The 24,218-nt window shown below is 35.8% G+C and overlaps 1 protein-coding gene across 2 annotated transcripts; it reads left to right on the plus strand.

The window, feature by feature from the left end:
- The first annotated feature begins 14,240 nt into the window (after positions 1–14,240).
- Positions 14,241–22,029, plus strand: LOC135847890 (uncharacterized). 2 transcript variants are annotated; one of them, XM_065367619.1, is made up of 3 exons: positions 14,241–14,333; positions 15,012–17,298; positions 21,942–22,029. In XM_065367619.1, the coding sequence occupies exons 1-3, from the start codon at positions 14,311–14,313 to the stop codon at positions 22,002–22,004; spliced, it is 2,373 nt and encodes a 790-aa protein (XP_065223691.1). In that variant the 5' UTR covers positions 14,241–14,310; the 3' UTR covers positions 22,005–22,029. The 2 variants fall into 2 exon arrangements, with proteins under 2 accessions (XP_065223691.1, XP_065223692.1); XM_065367620.1 differs by having other exon boundaries at positions 14,252–14,438.
- Positions 22,030–24,218: the final 2,189 nt, after the last annotated feature.

Here is a 24,218-nt window from a genome sequence, read left to right on the forward strand (position 1 = left end):
AGCAGCCCCGGAAGTAAACCTCGTGTACCAGTTTTACAGAGATGAGGCTCGAGGGTGTGTATGTATGTATCGTTTAAGGGTAGGTATGCCGAGTGGTACACGCTTTAACGAAAGAGCGTCGTTGTCGTTGTCGCGGACTTAGCGACGTTTTTGGTTAAGTCATTAGCGAGTATACATGTTCCTGGTGTTATGGTCTGTTGAGCGAGGGATAGTCACGCGGCCCTACCCGGCCCGGTCGCCTTAACCCTGTCACACGGTGGATGGGGCTGGCATATGCCGCATGTCCGAACTCTTTTCACACGGGTCTTAAAAAACCAATTTACATTCAGGGGTCATTAACTCCGCGTCCTCGGCCTCTGCCTCGACCTCGCGCCGAAATTCTTTTCATTGAATACATTATTTGCACTAAATCTGGCCCAAATATTACCGAAACGTGTGCGGAACGCGGATGTCACCAGCCCGCCAGGGTAGGGGTGGTTTTTTTCATCGTCTTTTGGTTTGCCGCGGTTAATAGGATCGAATTTCGCGCCCATGATACGCCACCTGAAAGTGATTCCGATACCGGAAAAGTTCCCGGGAATGGAATGACTTATGGAGCTTTGCCCTACGTTCGTTCTATGATTTACTCGATGTACGTTTTGGGTAGGGTGGTGAAGAGGAAAGTTTTCACGATTTTTTTCGCACGTCTTAGGATTGTTTGGACTTGGATGGAATACTATTTTGCCTGTTTTTTTTTTTTTTTTTTTGCGTGTGTGCAGAGTGAAAGAGTAGCTGATTGGTCATTCAGGACGTCAAACAGTCCTGAAAATCCTGCAAGTCCTGCTTTTGTCCTGATTTTTGGCGATGTGTCCTGCAAGTCCTGCAGTTGTCCTGTTTTTCAACTATTTTATTGAAAAGATCCTGTTTTTTTTTTCAATTAGATTTCTTGTTGTATTTTCAATTGATTTCCCTTTTTTTGGAATTTTGAAAAAAATTGCGTAAAATTAGTCTTTAACATGATGGAAAAGTACCAAAACTTTTCTAAAAAATTTCTTCCCTCGCCAAAATCGCAAAATTTTTCCAAATTTTTTTGAATTAAGTATCAAATTTTCAATTTCCCTTATTCTGCATTTTTTCTTGAATTATGAATTTTTGAAAGCTTTTGTTGAAATTTTTCAAGCTAAAAAGTCGCATTTTTGCATTTAAAAAAATGTTTTTGAAAGCAAGTTTTCAAATTTCTTTGAACTTGTTTCGCTTCGGTCCCTTTGCTTTGCTTTTTTAAAATCGAATTTTCTTGAAAACTATTACATTATGTACCATACACTATTCCTACAGTATTATTCAAATCTAAAAAATTTTCAATCTGTAGATTTTTCTCAAAAAAAGTGAAAAAGCTTTTAAAAAAATTATGGCTCTACTTTTGAGAAGGGAGAGAAAGGGAGGAGGAGGACAATTTCATGTACCTACATGGAGAAAAATATCTTTAAAAAATTCGCATTGGGAATAATGTTGAAAAACCTGTTGACACCTTGGTGATATGATTTTTTTTTGGAAGGTGGGGGGGGGGACTATGGGATTGGGTATGATACGAAATTTCTTGCAAATGCGGGAAAAAAAATACCTAATAAGTATGAATTTTTGATTTTTTAGTGACCAGGCATTCTGATGCCGAAAAAATTTTGAATGCTGAAAAAAGTAGATATCTACTTATTTTGAAAATGGCCAGAAAAAAGTAAACATGGGAAAGTCGCGAAAAAAGCTTTGAAATGATACGAAAAATCGTGAAAAAATCGCGAATTTGGATTTTTGAAAACGGTAGACATCCTGAAAAGAGCATAAAAAAGGAAAACAAAGATAATGAAATTACACGATGAGGCTCATCCTTAACAAGACAGGCCAACAGGCCTACCGCTTATAAGGAAACGACGAGGACATTCATTTCAATTTCATTTTGACTCTGCTGAAAATTCGAAAATTGACAGTTTCAGGTCGTTTGGAGACCTCCAACAAATCTTCAATTTTCTGCAGAATAAATTTCAAATTGTCGTGGGAGTGGAAAACTACTCGTACTTACACTTGAAATTTTGTACTACCTAATAAATAATCACCTAAAATAGTTGGGACAGTGCCCAATATGTAAGCACCAACGATCCAACAAAAGTTACAGGAACTAAAATTCATTTTTGGGACTTCCAGAGCAATTAAAAAAGCCAAAACAAATCTGAAAGTGCAGTTTTCGATTTTTGACGAGTTTTTGATCTTTTTCCCCAAAATCTATCATCACTTGAGAGAAAGTGTTTACAAATTAAAAATTAACAATAAGGGAATAATAAGTGAAAAATTCAAACATTTTCGATTTAAAATACCTGCCTATGAAAAAACAAGCCATTTTCTCAAAAATACCTCAATATTTTTCAGAAAGGGGACTCACAAAATTTTTGTTCCGTAATTGAAAAATAGAAAAAAAGGACAAAAACAGGACAGTTTCTCAAGTTTTATTAGAATGGAAGGAGGAGGGGTTCAATGTTATTTTTTCACGACTTCGGAAAGCATTTCGATTTTTTTTTAAAACTTATGTTTTGTATCAAGTTAATTACTTATGATTTGGAATTTTTCATCGTGTTTTGCGACTATTAATAATTATTGATGAAATTATACCAGAAAACTTTTACAATTTCGAAGAAAAAGCAAGGAGCTAGAGCACATTAATAACTCACCCGAATCGAAAGATGAAAATAAAAATAGGAACTCAATGTCGCCTTCGAGTTGATTTCAACCGAAATGTTTCGTCGTTTCATTCCCTCCTTTTTTCAACAAATTCGACAACTCGCATCAATGAACAACTTTCACATCACGACAAAACTGAAATGAAACTAAGTCAGATGTCGCGGGTGTTTCGAATTCAAGTTCGAAAAAATTTTCATTTAGAATTTTGAAATTCAGAAAAAATTGTGTAAAAACTGAAAATTTTGGGAAATACTTATTAAAAATTGAGCGAAAACAAATTCAAAAATAATTATTATATTAAACGCGCAGAAAAACTGGAAAATTGAAAAAAAAAACTAAAATTTGAGTGATTATTTTAATATGTATTCTAAAATTCAAAAAATCCAAAATCAAATCTGTCAATAAAAATTACCTCAAAATTTCTGAAATGGGGAATCAAAAGAGAAGCCCAGCGCAAATTCTAAATTTTGTAATTTAGAGACATTGTGAACTCTAAAAATTGATATAAAATACCATATAATAATTAAAAGGTAAATGGGAATTTCAAAAATTGATTTAAAAATTTGTAATTTTTTTTGGGTGTTTCCGATTACATTTGTAATTAATTTTCAAACAATGTGAATTTGAAAATTTGTTGAAAATTTTGTGACTTATTGGAAATAATGCAGAATTTTGAAAATGGATTTAAAATCTCGTAATTTGGTCTGAAAATTGATTTTGAAAAAAATTTTCGAATTTGTGAACTTGAAAATTGATTTTGATGTGGCGCATTTTTTGTGATTCGAAGACGATGGAAATTCTGAAAAAAATTACCTATTCGAAATTTCGCCATGTAGGTACAATGTACATATTGGGAGGTACATGATGCGAATTCGGAAAATAGATTAAAAATTTGGGAGGTAACAAATAGAGGCACCGAATGCGTAATTCTGATAATTAATTTAAAACGCCAGCAATTTCCCAAAACGCGAATACTTAAATCACCCTAAATGATAGGATTCGCATGTTTGTTCAGATTTCACGAACAATACGCCGATGTAGTATTTTACCTATTTCGCCTTATTTAGAACCAATTTATGACTCGCGTATCGATAACGACCTTGAAAAAGATTCAGAAAAATAACCATCAAGCTTCGGCGTCGCATTGAAACAAACATTCAACTGCGTAAATAACGCGACAGTTTTCGAAGTCGAAAAAAAAAAATTAATTACAATTATCGCACGCATTGATTTCTAATTTAGAAAAAAATATAACTACCATGACGCCACGACGTGTGATGAGAAAATACATATAATGAGAAAAAAATAACAGCTCGATTACAGTTTTCTAAAATCATTCGTACTTTGATCATTTTTTGTGTAAAACTGAGATTTTAACTTTTCATCAAACGCTTTTAAAATGACGACTGTAAAAGTTATCGGTGTTTTTTTCACGTTATTATGCCTTTTTTCATTCGCATTTGCTGCATTATCCATAACTAAATCGCAGTTTCATCAATTTCAAGGGTATGATGGCTCATGTATCTAACATGCCTAAGTATCGTACTCGTTGTTAGGATTTTTTTTTCAAGATCACAACTTAAGTTGAAATGAAATCTGAGTATTTTCTGGGTCAAAAAAATTTGACAATCGAGGTTTAAAATGGAAGGGATTTTTCGTACATTAGTTGAATGAACATTGAACATTTTTATGTATGTAATTAATTACATATGTGGCGATATTTTGGGCAATCAATTTTTTGTTTTCCTCACTTTGATATTTCGAATAGGTACGAGCTTTCTTTGGTTGCCATTCCGGAAAAAAAAATGGTTTCAGAAAATGTCAATCTTTGCTGCGCTACGTGTTCTCAAGATTTTCAAATCCAATATGATTCTGAAATTTCAAAACAGATGCTCGGAATTTTGTAGTGCAGGGGAGAGAAGAGGGGGGGGGGGGTCAAAGAAAAGCACCATGACAAGACTGCTAAAAATCAAATTAGATAGACCTTTATTTTGAGTAGAAATTTACTCAGAAAAAAATTTTAGCTTCGGGGAGGTAAATTTTCTTCTAGAAGATTTTCACCTCAAAATGAATTTACCCTAAATTTGGTTAAAATCTTTCGGTTCGCCTTTTTTCGTCATCCACCCCTGAAGTACCTACGTATTGAATTTTGTAACTCTTTTACAGTTTCAATTGCGGGTAATTTAGATGCAGGAATTTTTCCAATTTTTTTGAAATTGAAAAACTGAGCAAAGACACGAAAGGGTCATTCCACGTCAATTGGACCAAAAAGTGGTAGGTGGGTTCGGCGATTTTTTTGAAATTTTTCCTGTGGAAAGACCTTCCGAAGGGATGACCAATGGCGCAAATCGCAGCCCTCTAGCCCATTTTTAACGGCAGCCAGGGGGTGTCAAAGTTTTCAGTGAACCTAAAATATCATCCATTTCAGCAGTGGATTGCTCGATAACCGCGATACCTACCGAAATGGAACTTTTCCCAATAGTTAGGGGTTTTGAAAGGCTTTTTGGTGATATCATAAAAATCAGTGTTGCCACTTTTTTTCGTACAAAAAATTAGCTCAAACAGTTTCAAAACGTAGTTTTCATATCGTTCCGACTCTCAAAAATTCTAAAAAAAATATATTATGGACAACTGTTCATGCTGAACAACATATTAAAAAATTGGGATGGTAACTTGTAACAAAGTCGATTTAAAAAAATTTAAACTTTGCGAAAAAGTGCGATTTTTTGATTTAAAACATGAAAAAAAGTTTTGATTGGTAAAGTTGACCCATTTGACCCCTATCTTTACGTATCTGTTGAAAAAGTTGGAAAAACCCCTTCACACGGTGAAATTAACTCATCACAAAAAATCAAAATTCAAAAAAAAGCAAATTTTATTTTTTTTGCTGTGAGTGAGATTTTTATCAACGTTTTCATGAAATACGTCAGAAAGTGGTCAAAATAAGACAACTGAATAAATTTAAACTTTTTTTGATGTTTGAAATTGAAAATTGAATTTTTTCGAATTTTGATTTTTTTGTGATGAGTTCATTTTATTGAGTGAAAGGAGTTTTTTCAACTTTTTCAACGGATATGTAAAAATAGGGGTCAAATGGGTCAACTTTACCAATCAAAACTTTTTTTCATGTTTTAAATCAAAAAATCGCATTTTTTCGCAAAGTTTAAATTTTTTTAAATCGACTTTGTTACAAGTTACCATCCCAATTTTTTAATATGTTGTTCAGCATGAACAGTTGTCCATAATATATTTTTTTTAGAATTTTTGAGAGTCGGAACGATATGAAAACTACGTTTTGAAACTTTTTGAGCTAATTTTTTGTACGAAAAAAAGTGGCAACACTGATTTTTATGATATCACCAATAAGCTTTTCAAAACCTCTAACTATTGGGAAAAGTTCCATTTCGGTAGGTATCGCGGTTATCGAGCAATCCACTGCTGAAATGGATGATATTTTAGGTTCACTGAAAACTTTGACACCCCCTGGCTGCCGTTAAAAATGGGCTAGAGGGCTGCGATTTGCGCCATTGGTCATCCCTTCGGAAGGTCTTTCCACAGGAAAAATTTCAAAAAAATCGCCGAACCCACCTACCACTTTTTGGTCCAATTGATGTGGAATGACCCGAAAGCATGTTTGCCAAAAAATTGAAAAAATTCGATTTATTTCGAATCGAGTTGCTGTTGTGTGAAAAAACTACAAAATTTTTCTCCAATTTTTTGTCCAGAAAAAAATTGATTTTAAATTGATAGGTATTCGATTAACAAATTTATGATTTATGGAATCAGCATAGTAGGTCTAGGTATTCAAGATGCGCCTTCATTCACCTCCCATTCCCTCTCCCTCCCCCCAACAAAAATAATTTGCCCATTTGACTGAACAGCGAACACCACATTTTTCAGGTCTGATCCTACATGTCATTGCGGAAGTACCCAAACAATGGACGACGAATGTAAAAAACTTATAACCGCACTAGGAGTGAACATCGGATCAGCAAAACAAATAAGTGGTTACCCAAAATGCGGCGATGCTAAACTTAAACTGCAGGATGGTGAAGATAAAGTCCATGTACTCTCTTGTGCATGGAATCAAAATCAGTTTATGTATGTGGGTAAAGGTCAAACTTCGGGTAAATATATGAATTATCAGACCGACAATGATGGCGTTCTTTTTCCTAATGAGGAAATCAAGTATCCAAGTTAATTGATAACGGAGAAGTGAAAACCATGTGGAACTGTAATATATTATTCGTATTGATCGCAGACGTAGTCCTACGAGTTATGCATAATTTTAGTTTATAGCTGAACTTATCATTATGTATTCGTTAATAAAATTACATCGTGAAATTGATTTTTGTCAAAATTATAATAATAATTATTTCAAGACCCGAAGAGAGATGAGGAACTTATAATCATGGCTGGTGAATATCGAAAAAATCACGTATTTTTGTCATGAAAATCAATTCAAAACCTCATAATTTGGAGGGAAGTCCGTTTGCAAAGTCATTTTGTTCAGAGTTTCCAGATAAATAAAGATACTTATGGTTAAATTCGAGCGTAGATAGCTCGAAATCAGCTAATGGATCATTCCATGCCAAATCGGCGAATTTTTGCACGATGGGAGTTTGATTTTTTTTAAAAATCAGATCATGTGTAGAGGTCACCGAACGATGACAAATGACGCAAACCGGACATTTTTGCGATTTTTTTGGCGAAGCTGTGGAGCGTCAAAGTTCTCCAAAATGGCCGAAAGTTGTACTTTGAAAAGGTATAATCAACGAATCTAACAAAATCAGTGTTGCCTCATTCAAAAACCTAAAATCTATTTAAAAACGTATGATTTGAATATAACCACGATATCCACGAGTTAAAATACTGACAATATTCTTCAGTTTTAGTCCTTTTTATGTAGAATAACATATCAAAAATTGGACGAACATTTTTTCTTCGTTTTCGTGAAAAAATAATTACAAATTTGGCACTTATTGTAAAATTACCATCAGAGACCTAAAAATGAAACTTTTTGCATTTTAATTGAGATATTTTACCAACGTATACTACATATAAACATGTGAAAAAAATTCCCCCTCTCCCACCATTGTCCACGAATTGACGAAAAATACCAACAAATAATTAGGTAGATACCTACTTTTATAATGATTTCATTTTTTGGTAAATATTGAAACAGCGGCGTGGTCATGGTATTAGGGACAGCTGAGTTCGTCGCACCCACCCACCCCCCCCCAATTGCAAATGAAAAAAGCATACAAAAATTGACGTTTTTCCATTTTTTGAACCAATTGTTTTGAAAAATTTTCGCTTCGCTCGAGCAGTAGTTTTTTTCTTCATAAAAAAAATCTCATAAAACGATCATACATTACGAAGAGTTTCTGGAAAATTTCCTCGAATTTTGTTTTTTCATGCCTTAAAGTCTGGGTTGCACCCTCTTGGAAAAATTCTCGATACACCACCCCTTATTCAAGTATCAAATTTCATCATCTGTATGCTTCATCTTACAATAAAAATTAGCTCCTTTCTAAAACGCTCGAATGATGTTTTTCCGTTCGTTTTTAAAACAAGCATCATTTTCAGCTTCAATTTTCTCCAATCCCTCTCCCCTCCCACTCTCATATTAGGTACATCGCAAAATAAGTATGTATTTTATAGGAAAACTTGGAAGGGTGGCGGTGAAAGTCGGAAAAATTTCAGGTCCTACTCTGCGTTCAATACTTGTGAAATTTAATCGTAAGCAATTGTCAATGATACGAGTGTACCATACCTTTCTGAAGGCCAGTGCTTGAGCAGAGATCGTAATTTATAGACAATGTGGAATTCTGAAAATTGATATATAAAATGCCATAATAATTTGGAGGCGAATGAGAATTTAAAAAATGGATTAAAAAATTTGTATGTAATTTGCGAAGAAAGTGAATTTGAAAATGTTGCAATTTATCGGAGACAAAGCAGAAGTCTGCAAATAGATTTAAAATATCGTAATTTAGTCCGAAAATTGATTTTAAAAAAATTTTCTGGTTTGTAGATATTGCAAACTTGAAAGAAAATTGATTCGATGTGGCATTTTGTGATTTGGAGACGATGGAAATTCTGAAAAAATTATTTGAAATTTTACCAAGTACATATACATACATTTATAGATGCAATGCGAATTCGGAAAATAGATAATAAATTTCGAAGCATCCGATGCGTAATTCTGATAATTAATTAAAAATGCCAACAATTTCCCAGAACGCGAATACTTAAATCACTCTAAATGAATCCGTATATGTTTATTCAGATTATACGAACAATGCGTCAATGTAGTATTTCACCTATTTCACCTCATTTAGAACCAATTTATGACTCGCGTATGGATAAAACAACCTTGAAAAGATTCAAAAAAATAACCAAAACACCATCTCGATTATTTACCAAGCTTTTGCGTTGCAATGAAACAAACATTGAACTGCGCAAATAACGCGACACTTTTCGAAGTTGAAAAAAATAAATTACAAATATCGCACGCTTTGATTTTTAATTCAAAAAAATATAACTACCATGACGACGCCATGACGTGTGATGAGAAAAATATGTAACGAAAAAAAAGAAGAGCTTCGATTGCAGTTATCCGAAACCGTTCGTACTTAACGTTTAAAATGATTGTACTCGTAAAAGTTATCGGTGTTTTTTTCACGTTATTGTGCCTTTTTTCATTCGCATTTGCTGCATTATCCATAACTAAAGCGCAGTTTCATCAATTTCAAGGGTATGATGGCTCATGTTGTACCTAACATGCCTATCGTACTCATTGTCAGAATTTTTTTTTCAAGAGTACAACCTTCAGTAAAAGGTTTTAAAATGTTGGCAGTTTTTTTACTCGAGTCTCATACTTCGATTTGTTGGGTAAATTTGCATGCAGCTTTCTTGTAATTTTAGATGGGTTCTCAAAATTTTCAAATCCAAAATGATTCTGAAATTCTAAATCAGTATCTCGAAACTTTGAAGTGCTGATGAAGTGATGAGAGAGGAGGGGGGGGGTGAAAGAAAGACGATAGACCTTTATTTTGAGTGGAGAGTTGCTCAGAATAAAATATCAGCGCCAAAGGTGCTCCTGAAGGGGAAATATAGGTATGTGTCCCAAAGAGGAGACATTTTTGCGAAACCCGTGGTTTCTGAAAAATGGCTTTTTCAGGTCTGATCCTACGGCTCATTGCGGAAGTACCAAAGAAATGACGGACGAATGCTGTAAGCTTATGAGTGCGCTAGTGGGAGTGAACATGGGATCAACGAGCCAAATAAAGGGTTACCCAAGATGCAGTAGTGTTGCCGTTAAATTCCAGGATGGTGAAGATTCGGTCAATATACTCACTTGTTCATGGCATTATGGAACTTATATGTATATGGGTAAAGGTAAAACCCCGGGCGATTTTATGAATTATCAGGTCGACAATAATGGCGCTCTCATTCCTTTTGAGGAATACAAGTATCCAAGTTGTTGATAACAGGGAAGAGAAAACTGTCTGGAAATGTTAAATTCGTATTGTTTGCAGATGTAGTCCTATGTTGTGCATAATACATATTTTTAGTTCATAGCCGAACTTGTCATTACCTATGCGTTAATAGAATTACATGATGAAATTGATTTTTGTGAATATTATTGTAATTTTAAGACCTGATGAGACAGAAGGTGGTAACGCTGAGTTCTGAAAATTGAATGCAAACTCTGTAAAACAATTTGTAACTTGGAAACAATGTGAGTTCTGAAAATTGATTCAAAATGCCACAATTTGGAAAGAATGCACATTCTGAAAATATTATCCTTGAGCTAGAAAGAATTTTAGATTTAAATTGGGCCCGACCTGATTCTGAAAATGTGTGCTAAGATCGATCTAAAAGGTCAACAAAATGGTATATCTGAATTTACATAATAACAGAAGCTGAATTTCATTTCGACCCTAGAACCTATTCATAGTATTGTGCTGGTTGCAGGTGTAACTGTCGAGCTCAAATCTTCTGTATACCCAGTGAACTGCTTGTTAGCCCCACGTTGGGCGCCAAATGAGCTGGTCTGGAATGTATCCTTGCTACCCTTGTAAGTGAAACAACGCAGCTACATGTATCAGAGAAGCTACTCAAGGTGAAAAGCTATCTCCAAAGGTGATTGTGGGTTGGGTAACCACTCTTGTTATGGCTGAATAGACAGCTACGTAGGTTAAACAACAAATGCAAAAAGCAATACAATAATTGCCGCACAATACTGTGTTCAAAATGGAGTGTATTAATCAACAAGCTACACATGATTAATTCAACACTAGACACAAACAATACAGAAATGAAACGAATCCCTAACCTTGAGTATACAATTATGTATGAACTAATCTGCAATAAAATCATAACTGAAGAGGTGTCTTCTACCAAACTCAGAAGTGACTCGAAAACTAGTTCCAATAGATCCCTCTGCCTATAGTGGAAAACTACTACATCACAGCACAGCCACTTCCTATAGGTACACATCAGAACTGAAAACAGTTACCCTACCTGCTAACTGGTATCTGGTTAAAATACCCGCTAAACCCACTAGTGGCTGGTATCAAGTTGATTCGAGTATAGATAGTAGCGCATAGCGAGCACAACCCGATTGTTTTCACACTTAGTCTGCGCACTCACCCCAAAACTTGATAATGCGTAAGTGGGAGGAGTTACACTTTGACACCTGTCGTTTGTATGTGTGATTGACATTTGACAGTGATTGATGACAATGATGACGTCATGCCCATACACTGGCTACGCATTCAACGTGCTACAAGTTATAATGTGAACTGGTGTGAAATTTTTTCAACTTGTAAGGTACAAGCGTGGCCCAACTGCTTAGCAGTTATTCGCGTATTTATTGCCTTAGGGTATATTAAGATCATCAACCCTTTAAGGAGAAATACGCGATGTTCTTATAAATTCACCGTAATAGGGGAAATGATGATAATCATCCATATGAGGAGAAATGTGTGATCTGTCCGCGATCGATTCTCCCTCTTCTAAAGAACCACCCTTATACTGGAAGTATGGTAAAGTGGGCGGTCCTATAGGAGCAATGTATCTCAGGTAGCTAACAGGTACATTGCGAAAAATCTATCTCTGTACTTAGCATCGGAATCCCGGGCTCTCTGGAGCTAAGTCACCCAGTTAATGTGTCGATCGATTCTACATATTAAGATCATAAACGCACAGGCATCTCGCCTGTGTCTTTCCTTTACCATTTGTACCACTTCTAGCGTGGAAACTTCAACCTTTCAACGTAACTAATCTAAATTAATTACTTTTGGTTTCTAACATTAAATTGTTGCTGGTACTCGTGATGCCAGGAATAATTCATCTAAATTACTCGAATAACGCGAATACTGCGAATACTGCGAAGAACTCTTTATAAATAACTCTAAAAATATCGCTTTCAAATAATTCATTCAAATTACTCTTTCGAATAATATTTGCGAATAACGTTTTCATAAATCGATTCGGTCATGTTGATATGAGTGACAGAAATAACTGCAGTGTCAGTAAGTAGTAAATTTGCATAGCCCATTAGCGAGATGCAATGAGTTGCATCTCGCGATCCCCATAAATTTACATGATTATTTAATGTGTACCCATTATTCATAGTTGTGTCGATTTGATGTGTATCTTCCTTGGAATTACGTATTTGGGTAATTGCCAAACCCATGATTACTTGTGTTGTAGATTACTTAGAATAAACATATTCAGTACACCTTACGAGTATGGTTTATTTCTAGTTTTATACACCTCTTTGATGATGAATAAGGTAGATTGGAATTACCCCAGTGTCCGCATTGAGCTAGTCTGGACATATCAAATATTCCCCACTTAGGGAATATTTCTTAACTTAACCACCTATAGAGGGATGTCAGCCCTATTCCTCTATATCACTAATTCCAGTCCCCCCTATATCAAACTCGCTACGAGCTACTAGTGAGAAGCAAGAATTGATGGTATGGGTACAATAGTTACCTGCTGTCAGCAAGTACCATTTTCAGCTGTGGTACACATCTTCCACTTATGGTGGAAGATGCAGCGCAATCCCAACCAGTACAGTATTTTATATGATACCTACTGGAGAATCTCAAGATCTGTTGAAAGCTCCAGAACAGCTCAAAACCATCATCAACTGACTCGGAAGCTCAATTTGTAGAGGAGAAGGTACAAATATGGACCCCCCCCATGGTTTAGTGTACAACTACTAGCGCTACGGTCATACTGAGTACTAAAAATTATACTAGTAGTGTAGTATCGATGATCCAAGTACTTATTTCGGATCCATGCATACTTGGGTGTCTCTCATCAGCAATTGTTTTTTTTTGCACATCATTTTCTTGCCAATGGAAAATTTTACAAGTTTTTCATTCGGTGATTCATCAACTTCAAATAAAGTTTGGAAAAAAAATTATTAGCGAAGTAAATAGCTTACAATGAGTACTTTCAAAATATACTTTCATATTTGTCTTTACTTCAACTGATTTTCATTTTTTTTTCATTTTTCATAAACTGAGCCGATTTTTTGCATGGGTATAAATATGGACCCCTAAATTTTTTACCTAATTTTGATTCAATGTTTTTTAGAATGTCGAGAAACGTGTTATTGACAAAGAAGACAAGTCCAAAATGTTGAAAATGGGACCATGATTTTTTCATTTTTCACAAACTTGACCAATTTTTTGCATGGGTATAAATATGGACCTATAGACCCCTAAATTTTTTTTTTCATCTAATGTTGATTCAATGGTTTTTAGAATACAGAGAAAAGAAGACAAGTCCAAAGCATCAAAAAACATCTTTAAATAAATTTTTGTACAATTTTCTGAAATTTTTATTCATTTTTTGAGGGGGTCCATATTTGTACCACTTTATGTCACTTTTCTAAATTTCAAATTTCTCCATGAGTTTTCAACAAAAAATTTTTTTTACACAATATACTAGAGTCTTTGGCCTATTGAATGGTATATTCGAAAAAAAAATTGATAATTTTTTCTACCCTTTAAAGCTAAAAAGCTAGAGGGGGTCCATATTTGTACCTTCTTCTCTATTAAACTTTAATTGTTGTAAGTAGGTATCACTGCATGACGTCTAAACGGATGGATAAAATTATTTAAAATTTTGTAGGTATCTATAGACGTTCCTATCATTGTGCAGGTTGTCGTTTCGGTTTCAGTTTTCTGATAGGTATTTCTACTTTCTACCTAATTACGAGTATTTTTATGAGACTGTAATCAAAGGTTATTGATGAAAGATCAATGTTTTGATGACGTCATCGTTCAGTAGTCTGATGTTCTCAGATTATTGGAATAAAAATTGAAAAAAATTGCTGCGCTCGGTAATTTGTTATTTTGTGATTGCAACCTATCAACTCATTCGAAATGCACCGCGAAAGTGTTTCATCTATTAATAATATCAACTTCCATCTCTCGAGATGTTATCATATTTTTTGATTGAATTCCAACATTTCCTCAATCAGAAGGTAGAGGGGTTTCAATTTTTGCTGATAAGAAAAGTATCAGTCACGTACTTGATACAGAACCTTAAACAGCGTGTGTTTTTCGAATCATGCGGTTGATATCATTACATAGGTACTTCTCTTCAAGTCTGTCTTATTGTGCTTTAATTTTCAATTTTTGTTGAATTTCGACTGTAGTCGTTGCGTATTTTTTTGTGATCCCATGTAAAACTATGTTGTAAGTGTACTTAACGTATACAGGGTGTTCCAAAATTCTTTCAGTAAGCCTGCGGGAGGCGATTGTACTCGTCGAGAGGAACCAAAGTCTTCATTTAATACTCGAGTAGTCCATCTTTAAAATTGAAGAAGCCACGTACAATTTTTTTTAAAATTTTATTTTACATTTTATGACTTGGGACTTGAAACCTGTTCCAATTGATGAAATAAAGTCAAATTAGGGGGAATGGGATTCTATTGGGAGTTAGAGTTGGCCCTTGGAGTGGGGAGGGTCAAAGTTGAAAATTGCAGAAAGATCATTTTTTCGTAGGGGCGTAATATGGCTCCAAATTGATGAAAATAGTCCAAAATCATACCATTTGTCGGTTCCCCCATTGTGATCAACATATCCAAATTTCAGATTCCCAGGTCATCCCCACTCCTTTTAAGGTGGAAAAAACTTATTTTTACCCCTATTTCCGGGGTTTTCCACCTTGAAAGGTGTGTGAGTGATGACCAAATCTGTACAATCTGAATCCTAAAAATTGTTTGCTTGTGGGTTACGATCATTAATATATTTTTTTATTTGCAATAGATTGCTCTGGATATCATGTATGAATATTTTTGCTGTCGCTTTCAATCATGGAGCATATACCAATGTCCAGTCATTCAGGAGGAATTCTCCGGCAAATTCCCCGAAAACTTCATCGTTGCAACTCGATGATTTATGTCAAACACAAATAATTAAAACAAACCTTGCATCCAAGAAGAACTCAATAAACTTGTACTCTAATTCCTTTCGAGATTTGGTTTGCAAGAGTTCTATTTTCGTCGATAATTCATTACTAATACATCACGTGCTTGAAAAAGGGAAAACATTGGTTAGCCTTCCTCGGGCTTTTGGCAAAACCATCAACCTATCGATGATCGGTTTTTTCTACGAACTGCAAGTAAGAAATGGACGCCTCGTACCCCGAAATGAAACCGACGCTTTCAAGGCCTTTGTCAACAAAAAAATGCAATGTGGTTCTGTCGTCGTTAAAATGAACCGAAATTTTTTAATTAAGAAGTTCAGGTCTCGCATAGATGATTCAGTTTTTCAGGACATTGGTTCACTTCCGGTAATATATTTGTATTTCGGTCATCCTCAACAATTATCATATTCGAGTAACTTCGATTCGATGGTTCAAGAACGTATCGTGAATGCGATGCGGTATCAGTTGGATATTGCGAAACGCATTGCTTCAAATCATAATAAAGCTGCTGATTTGGTTAACAAGATCGAGAAATTAATTGAGAAGGTACACCCACCTGTGGAAGACATGTCTAATTGCGTATTTAATTTAATCGAAGAGTTACATTCATTCTACAAACGCAAAGTAGTTGTTCTAATAGACGAATACGACGTGATGCTGAATGACGTTTATTTCGGTTTTTACAGCGCCAGGGAATTGGAGATCGCTGACAAGGACGACATATTGGGGTCTTTCGCAATCTTCCTCGGTGATATCGTGAAGCGATCGAAAAACATACACTTGGCTGTGGTCACTGGTAGTATTTCATGTTGGAGGGACGCAGGAATGTTCACAGAATTGCGTCGAATGTCTATCAACACAGCGTCTGGTGGAGATGGAAACGTCAACAGATTTTATGGTATGAATCCTGCCATCGTTAAGGGAATATTGCAAGAAGTCGGAATGGCAGATGGGTTTGAAACGGCGCGATTTTTTTTCGATGGATATGATTTCGGAAATGACTCGCACGCAATCGTGAAATACAATCCGTTTGCAATTGCAAAGTTCGTCGAACAAGGATACGTCACAGATCCGGTGAATTTTTGGACGGCCAATGGTCGCGTTCAAGACTTACTCGTGCATTTCCTCAAACATCGCAAGTTTTTCCATAAGTTCTGTATGTTGTTAGGGAGAATCTCCGTTCCGATAGAAATGGCCGTCGATTCGTTCATGATTAACACGTGTTCCCTACGTGAGTTGACCAGTATAATTAATCTCGACCTCAATTACGATGTAAGCAATTTATACGTAGTTCGTCCGGAGCAGGAGTGTGGCGAATCAATCGTAAATTTGGGGTTTCGTATTCTGCTTGCAGCAGGTTATCTCACTCGAGATAGAAATTTAACTCTGAAAATGACCAACGACTCGTCCGAATCCGACTACGAGTTCTTGTATGTGAAAATTCCAAATCAAGAAGTCCTGATTTCATTGTGGATCGAGTTTTATAATACTTTTGATGGCCATCCTACAGAGGAGGTTATCGAAAAAGAACGTAGATATCGAGATACTCTTTATCAATGTAATTTCGCGTTGGAAAGGTTTTTGCGTGACCATTGTTCAAATACTCGTACTTTTACAGCCGGTGTATATTACAATCGTGAAAATTCGCCAATTTTTGTAAATTATCACCTTCGTCCCTACATTAAAAGCTTGGTGGGCGCATTTCAAAAAGTATTGGACAATTATTTGCCGGTTTCGAAGGAAATTGAACCTGGGAAACCGAACGCTTATCGTAATGAAGCTTTTATTCAAGGGCTGTTACTGACAATCGCCAATATTGAATCTGATAGTATTCAGATTATGGAAACTAAACATCTTATGTCTGATTCGGATAGTAAAGTGAAACGAGGCGATATCGTTTTGAAAACACCTAAAGGACCTCTCACTGTATTCGAAATAAGGACCGTGGACAGTTTTGTCGACTTATACACTGAAATGTCAACGGCTTTGGATCAGGCGAAGAAACATGTTCAGTGGTACTTTTATGGCGAGAAGTTCAGGAAATACAATGTTAACAAAGCCAGAGCTGTTGCAGTTGTTTTTTCCAAAGTACGCAAATTAGTGCTCATTGGCGCAATATCGGTTGAAGTGAGTACAATACCTTGTTCGCCTTCCTACTAATCACGATCGAAATTTAAAATGAATTCGATTGAAAATTAAATGAATTTGAAAATTTTATCCAAACTGGGCTAATAAAATAACGTAGGAAGATGAAAACTATAGGTCAAAGTAAATTGGATTTAAACGAATAGAGTGAAATCGAATGAAATATAAAGATGAAATGTCATTCATAAGAACTGCGCAGGATTTTCTCAGAGTCATTAGCTGACAAATTGTTAGAAAAGTCATTTTTTTGAAAATTTGACATATGATTTCAGTGCTTTATTGCTTTTTTGCATGTTCTTTAAAGTTAAGATCTAGATCCAAAAGTCTGATTGCATGTTCCTCAAAATGTCAGACTTGAAAAATTCTGTTCTTGATCCATTTCGAAATTTTTTTTAGAAGTGTGGTAATTGATTTTTGAAACGGATCTTGGCCCCCACCCCCCCCCCGCCCTCCAAACGAACCAAATCCAGGGTGTCCACAAGCCTGGGAACCCTGGAAAAGTCAGGGAATTTTGTGAAAGGTTACTTTAAACAGATTTTTCCATTTCTCATAATGAAAAAATTCACATTCGCTTTGCTCAGGAAATTTTTTCGCTGGTCGGTTTGGTCATAATTGCCAAATTCCTCAAAAGTCTTGTTTTTTGCAAAAATTGTTGAAGTCTTGCATTCATCAACTTATGAGTTATGAGTATCATTAATAAATCTCGCTCTTCAGCGCTAAAATATTTCGCTTTTTTGATTAAAGTTGTTAAGAAGTTCTGCCTTTTACTGAAATTATTGTGCAAGTCTCGTTTTTTGTCAAAAATAGCGAAAAGTCTCGCTTATAGCATAAATTGTTAAGAATTTTCTTTCTTCTTTTTTTTTTTGCGAAAAAGATGCTAAGAATTGTGTTGTTTTTTGCATCCGAAAACTCCCGCTCTTTTCCAATAGTAGTCCTAATGTGTCGTTTTTTTCGCCAGAAATTGCTAAAAAAAAAAACAACTTCTCTTTTGCTGAAATTGTAGAAAGAATGGATGAAAGAATGAATTAATAAAAACATAAAATAAGCTTGAAATAAAATTTTAGCATTCACTTTGGTATTCTGTCCAGTTCATCATTCGTTTCAAGTTCCAATGACAGATGTTTGAGGGTTCAAAATAAAAATTTAAAGAAGTTTTTGAGCTCAGCATGTTAAAATCTTGATTTTTCCCACTAAAAAACAAAAAAAAATGTTCCCACCAAGATTAAATAAGGGCTACCCTATTGAGCACACAGTCATGCTTGAAAAAAAGGGCACATTTGTATATGTATTAACGATATTTGAAGCTCATGATGTTCGAAAAAATTTGACAACCCCCCCCCCCCCCCAACCCACCTGATCACGTGTGTAATTCATTTTTCAAGAATCTGGAAAACCTGGAAAAGTCAAAGGAATTTCCAGAAATGAGCGGACACCCTGAAATCGGTTCACATTTTTTTGGGCCATTCCATGTCAATTCGACCAAAAAAATGCGATTTTGAAAGCCATGTCTTTCGATTTTGCTCAATTTTTTTTTACAATATCTACCCAACCAGTAAGTAAGAAACCCGCAATCAGTTTGGTCCCAGCTCCCTCAGGGGGCAGGTGGGGGGCTTCCATTATTTTCACATTGTCTCGAGGTACTCAACTTCAGCAGCGCATTCCTCCAAAACTATGATACTTTGATCGAAGCTGATTTCACAGTTCGAAAGGGTATTAAGTTTTGGGTGCAATTTATCGTTATACTTTAAAAAAGGGGGTTAGCACGATAACAGTAGTGGGTTATCACGATAAATAAGTATTCACGATAAAAAAGAGGATTGCACGATAAAAAAGTGTATTTCACAATAAAAAAATGTATTGCACGATTTCTCAAAAAACGAACAATAAATTAGGTGGTATCCACGATATATAGGTATGATAGTAAGAACAATAAAAGATGAACAATTTCCACGAGAAGTTTCTGACAGAAGGAACGATAAATAAGTGTTGTCCACGATAAATAAGGATAAATGAACGACAAAAAGTATATGATTTTCGCGAGTGAATAAAAAATTAAGTGTTCTAGTAAGTACCAATTTCAATAAAGCTTTACGAGATAACGCCGGACTACCTCGTTTATGTTTTTGACCCAATAGGATGGATTTTGCTGCCAAGGGAGAGTTGAAATTCGGCAAATTTTCGCCTGAGCCTAATACTTTTTCTCGAAATGTCCAAATTCTCCCCTGATTGGACTTGGAAAAATCATAGATTTTCAATGAAATTATGAAAAAATTCTATATTTTTACCTATTCAATGACCTTTGCACCCTCCTTCTGTGGCCTCACTTGAGTTTCGAACCAAAATAACGTCAAAAATGAATTTTGGAGCCCAAAAAACGTACATATCAATACCCTACTCGACTTTTTCATAAATTTACCCCTTTGCAGCCCCCCCATTCTAGGTTCCCATTTGGGTTTCGAACCAAAATAACCTCAAAAATGAATTCTGGAGCCCAAAAAACGTACATATCAATACCCTACTCGACTTTTCCAAAATATTTACCCCTTTGCACCGTCCTCCTGAGGCCCCCATTTGAGGTTCGAACCAAAATAACGGTAAAAATGAACTCAGTGCCTCAAAATACCTCAACCTGTATATCAAAAAGATTGACGTCCAAATTGGCATTCATTTCTGAAATATGATTTTTGACACCCTAAAAAATGAATCTGTCCCACTGTGTGCGAGTGGTTTCTTTTGTCAATGAAAAATATCGTGTTTATCAATGAAAATTATCGGGCTAACAACCTTTTTCAATGGTTGAAAAATGCTGTGCTTACCACCTAAACTATCGTTACCAAGCCACGTTTTATCGTTCAAATGGTTATCGTGCTAACCACCTTTTTTATCGTTCGATTATATATTTCCCTTAAATTTTAAACTTTTTAAGCATTTTGAAATTTTCAAAATTTGAAAGGTAAACTTTCAAATTGAAAGTTCAAATTACAAAATGGCGCTGTAAGTGGGAGCTACCATTTAAAATTCTGAAAAAATTTCCATAGATGTTTCTTTTGATGCTTTTTCGAAATATTTAAGTTTCGAGATGGGATCTCTTGATGGAGGGGAAGCACCTCCAACCCCAATTCGGGGCAGAACATTCGAAAAAAAATTTGGGGCATGTGATATATCGAATTGTATGTTTTTGGTCACGCTGAACTCGAATATGACGTTAGATTTTCAATTGGACCCCATCCACGGCCCCCAGCACCTCCCCAAAAAGAGTAAAAGTTTAATAGGGTTTTTTTCGTGTGAGACATGGAATAGTATGTTTTTGGTGACGCTGAAGACGAACATGACGTTAGATTTTTGATTGGCCCCAATCTATGGCCTTCAACATTTTTTTTGACTTTTTCCAATTGGGAGAGGTTCTGGGAGCCATGGGTAAGGTCAATTTGAAAAACTACGGCTATATTCGTGTTCAGAGATATCGAAAACATACTATTTCATGTGTCACACGATTGAAACCATTTTTTTTTAGATATCCCCCATTGGAGAGGTGCTGGGGGCCGTCGATGGGTCCAATCAAAAATATAACGTCATATTCGTGTTCAGCGTCACCAAAAACATACTATTTGATGTGTCACACGAAAAAAAACTATTTTGAACTTTTACCCATTTGGGGAGGTGCTGGGTGCCGGAGATGGGGTCCAATCAAAAATCTAAAGTCATATTCGTATTCAGCGTTACCAAAAACATACAATTCGATGTATCACATGCCCCAGATTTTTTTCGAATGTTTTGCCCCAAATTGAGGGTGGCAGTACTCCCCCTCCATCAAGAGATCCCATCTCGAAACTTGGATATTTCGAAAAAGCATCAAAAGGTGCATCTATGGAAATTTTTTCAAAATTTCAAATGGTAGCTTCCACTTACAGCGCCATTTTGTAATTTGAACTTTCAATTTGAAAGTTAAACTTTCAAATTTTGAAAATTTCAAAATGCTTAAAAAGTTTAAAATTCAATACCCTTTCGAACTGTGAAATCAGCTTTGATCAAAGTATCATAGTTTTGGAGGAATGCGCTGCTGAAATTGAGTACCTCGACACAATGTGAAAATAATGGAAGGCCCACCACCCGTCCCCTGAGGGGGCTGGGTTCAAAATGACTGCGGGTTTCTTACTTACTGGGTGGGTAGATATTGTAAAAAGAATTTGAGCGAAATCGAAAGCCATGACTCAAAAACGTTAGTCGAATTTGACATGGAATGACCCATTTGAGATTAAAATGCAATATTGAAAAAAAGCATTTTTACAAATTTTTTTTTATTATTTATTTATTAAGAGCCGTTTACAGCAACTTAGGCTAGGGGCCCTAGGTTTATAATTCAATTTGATTTTTGGATCCCTTCCTCCAAATTTGGGGCTCTTTTAATCAGAATTGGTTTTTTAATATCTATTATCTCTGTAGAAAGTACTCCTTGACTTCCTTGAGAGCTTCTGATAAGAAAAAAAGCTTTGAAAAAGTTCAAAAAGTACGTCAACTCTGATCTTCTCACCTATTACCTAGACCTACTACATACATACCTACTAGTTATTTTTGATAAAAATACAGGATTGTACCTATTTTAATTCGATGTGTTTTTATTGTAGAAGGCTTCAGGAAGGGGAAATTCAACACACATTACATATCTTGGACATTTTCCAGAATTGTAACAGTATTAACCATACCAATTTATCCGTAAGTAAACATTTTTATTTTCACCATAACGTACATTATCTACTTAGGACTAGTATGTTTTTCATAAAAATGTATTCTAATTCGATGTATTTCCACTACAGAAAATATCAAAAGGAAGAAGACCGAATTCAATAATGATAAAGAAAATTAATAACTACAGTCATATGAGATTTAGACAGCTGGCAATAAAAAAAAATTAATTCATAGATAAGATAAGCTATCACATTATAGACTTTATAATAGAAAGGAGGGGGAAAAATGAAAATGAAAGGATGAAAAAAAAATTGAAGCACATAATAAAATGAAATTCAAAACGGTAAGAAATAAAGAATAAAAAAATGAAAGGACCATGTAATAATAAAATATGAAATAGTAGGTACAAATTGAGAAGTCGTAATAATTGGGTAAAATTTGCCATATTGAGGTAAAAGTTGTTGAAGCTGGGTTAAGTATGCCTTATAATATAAAGGCTATCATGTCACTGGGATAAACAGTCCTAATAATTATTGCGATAACAGCTACATCCAGAGTCCAGCTGATCTACAAAATTTAGATCGAAAGTAAAACTTAAATTGAATGATTATGTGAAGGTATGCTTTTTATATTGAATTCCACGACCCGGTCACAGAATTTTTTTGATGAAATTTTCTCAATGAAAAGCCGGAATTCATTCTGTTAACTAATTCTATCACGCTACGCGAAGTCGACTGCAGGTAGATTTCAAGTGGTTTTTCGACAGTTGTAATGTAACCCTTGTTGGCTTAAAAATGCAGTAAGCATTGTCAAGCCTCTATAAATCACTACAACTGCGGTATATTTTCTCGTTAGCTCGACCTGGTCGCAAAATGGTACTAATGGCGAGGTTCAGGAAAATATTGTACCTGATGAGGTTGGAATTCGTCAAGCACACTCCTATGTACAGTAATGTAGCTTTGAAACGAAACACGCTGCAAAAGCTCGTATATGTGTGGGAAAAGGGGCTCGGGAACTGTAGGTTTTGATCGCCTCACGATGCGAAAACTTTATGTACTAAAATTCGGGGACGCGGACGTACGCAACGTACCGCACGCACGTACTGCCGTGTACAACAACACGCAGTTTTTAGCAAAAATTACACCCTGTATATAGGCATAAAGCTGGTCGCGATGGTGCAGCTTTCGACTTTCGAGCTGGTGTGTATCTGTATAGGTATTTGTATGAGTAGAGTAGAGGAGTACGCTGGCTGGCTGGCGTGTGGTGGTAATCTGGATATCGCACGAAATCGGAGCAGATACGAGAATCGTTTAGGGAGATATGGGCGTCGTTTTATCGCATCGCAACCCCTTTAGAACATCGGTGGCGGCAACCTTCTCAACACAGTAGTACGCGCGATCAATATCGCAAGATGGATGACGTCACGGGAGCGGTACCCTTCTCTTTTTTTTCCTCCTCCGCCAGCCAGCGCCACATCGCATCGCTCTATCGCATCAAAAGCCAAACCGCCATCTTGATTTCACACCTATTATCTGTACACTGTACGCATACCGTACTGTGTACACGAGGTACCTACACTATGAAAAAGTCCACGTCCACGTTGTGTAAAGGTAAAGGTACCTAAACCTATGTAGAGACAGAGAGGTACTCACATGCAAAGAATCTATGCACATGTACAGATGAGCTTTAGATAACGGCGAGTGCAAAAAAAGTGAGAGCAAAATTACCGTGTTTAGATTTACCTATTAATAATTCAATGCTCGCATTTACTCGCTCCCTTAACGATGTTTGCATTTATCTATCATCGAGAGATGCAAGAGTAAAAACACGCGCGCCAAGTACACTGCCTCTACATATACGAGATATAGTGGAGCAGGAGTGGAGTGGTGGAGATGGTGTGACGAGGGCGCTACCTTCGCTTTTTACTGTAAATTTTAGTTATATGCTATTGCTATATGTTCGCCTTCGCTCGCTTGAGCCACTATTCCGCAGCTTTCGCCGCGTTCAACGAACTTTCTCCTGTGTTGGGTTTTATTTTTATTTTTATTCTCGGGTACCTACCTACTACCGATTTGTGTGTGCTTTTTTCACTCTCGTTTGCTTCTTGATTTATGCATGTACAGATACATGTGTGTTTTTAGAAGAGATGAGCTTTCCATACCATATATACCTACTTAGTACACGCTATACTTAATTCCTGTAATCCTTAGTACAAA

This window comes from Planococcus citri, chromosome 5, assembly GCF_950023065.1.
Source record: "Planococcus citri chromosome 5, ihPlaCitr1.1, whole genome shotgun sequence".
NCBI classification, from domain to species: Eukaryota; Metazoa; Arthropoda; class Insecta; order Hemiptera; family Pseudococcidae; genus Planococcus; species Planococcus citri.

Bases quoted from the DNA above. Each gene is read 5' to 3' on its own strand.
- LOC135847890 (XM_065367619.1), top strand. From the start codon at position 14,311: ATGCGGTTGATATCATTACATAG. The intron at 14,334-15,011 runs GTACTTCTCTTC...TATTTGCAATAG, and splicing joins CGGTTGATATCATTACATAG to ATTGCTCTGGATATCATGTA. The intron at 17,299-21,941 runs GTGAGTACAATA...TTTTTATTGTAG, and splicing joins TTGGCGCAATATCGGTTGAA to AAGGCTTCAGGAAGGGGAAA.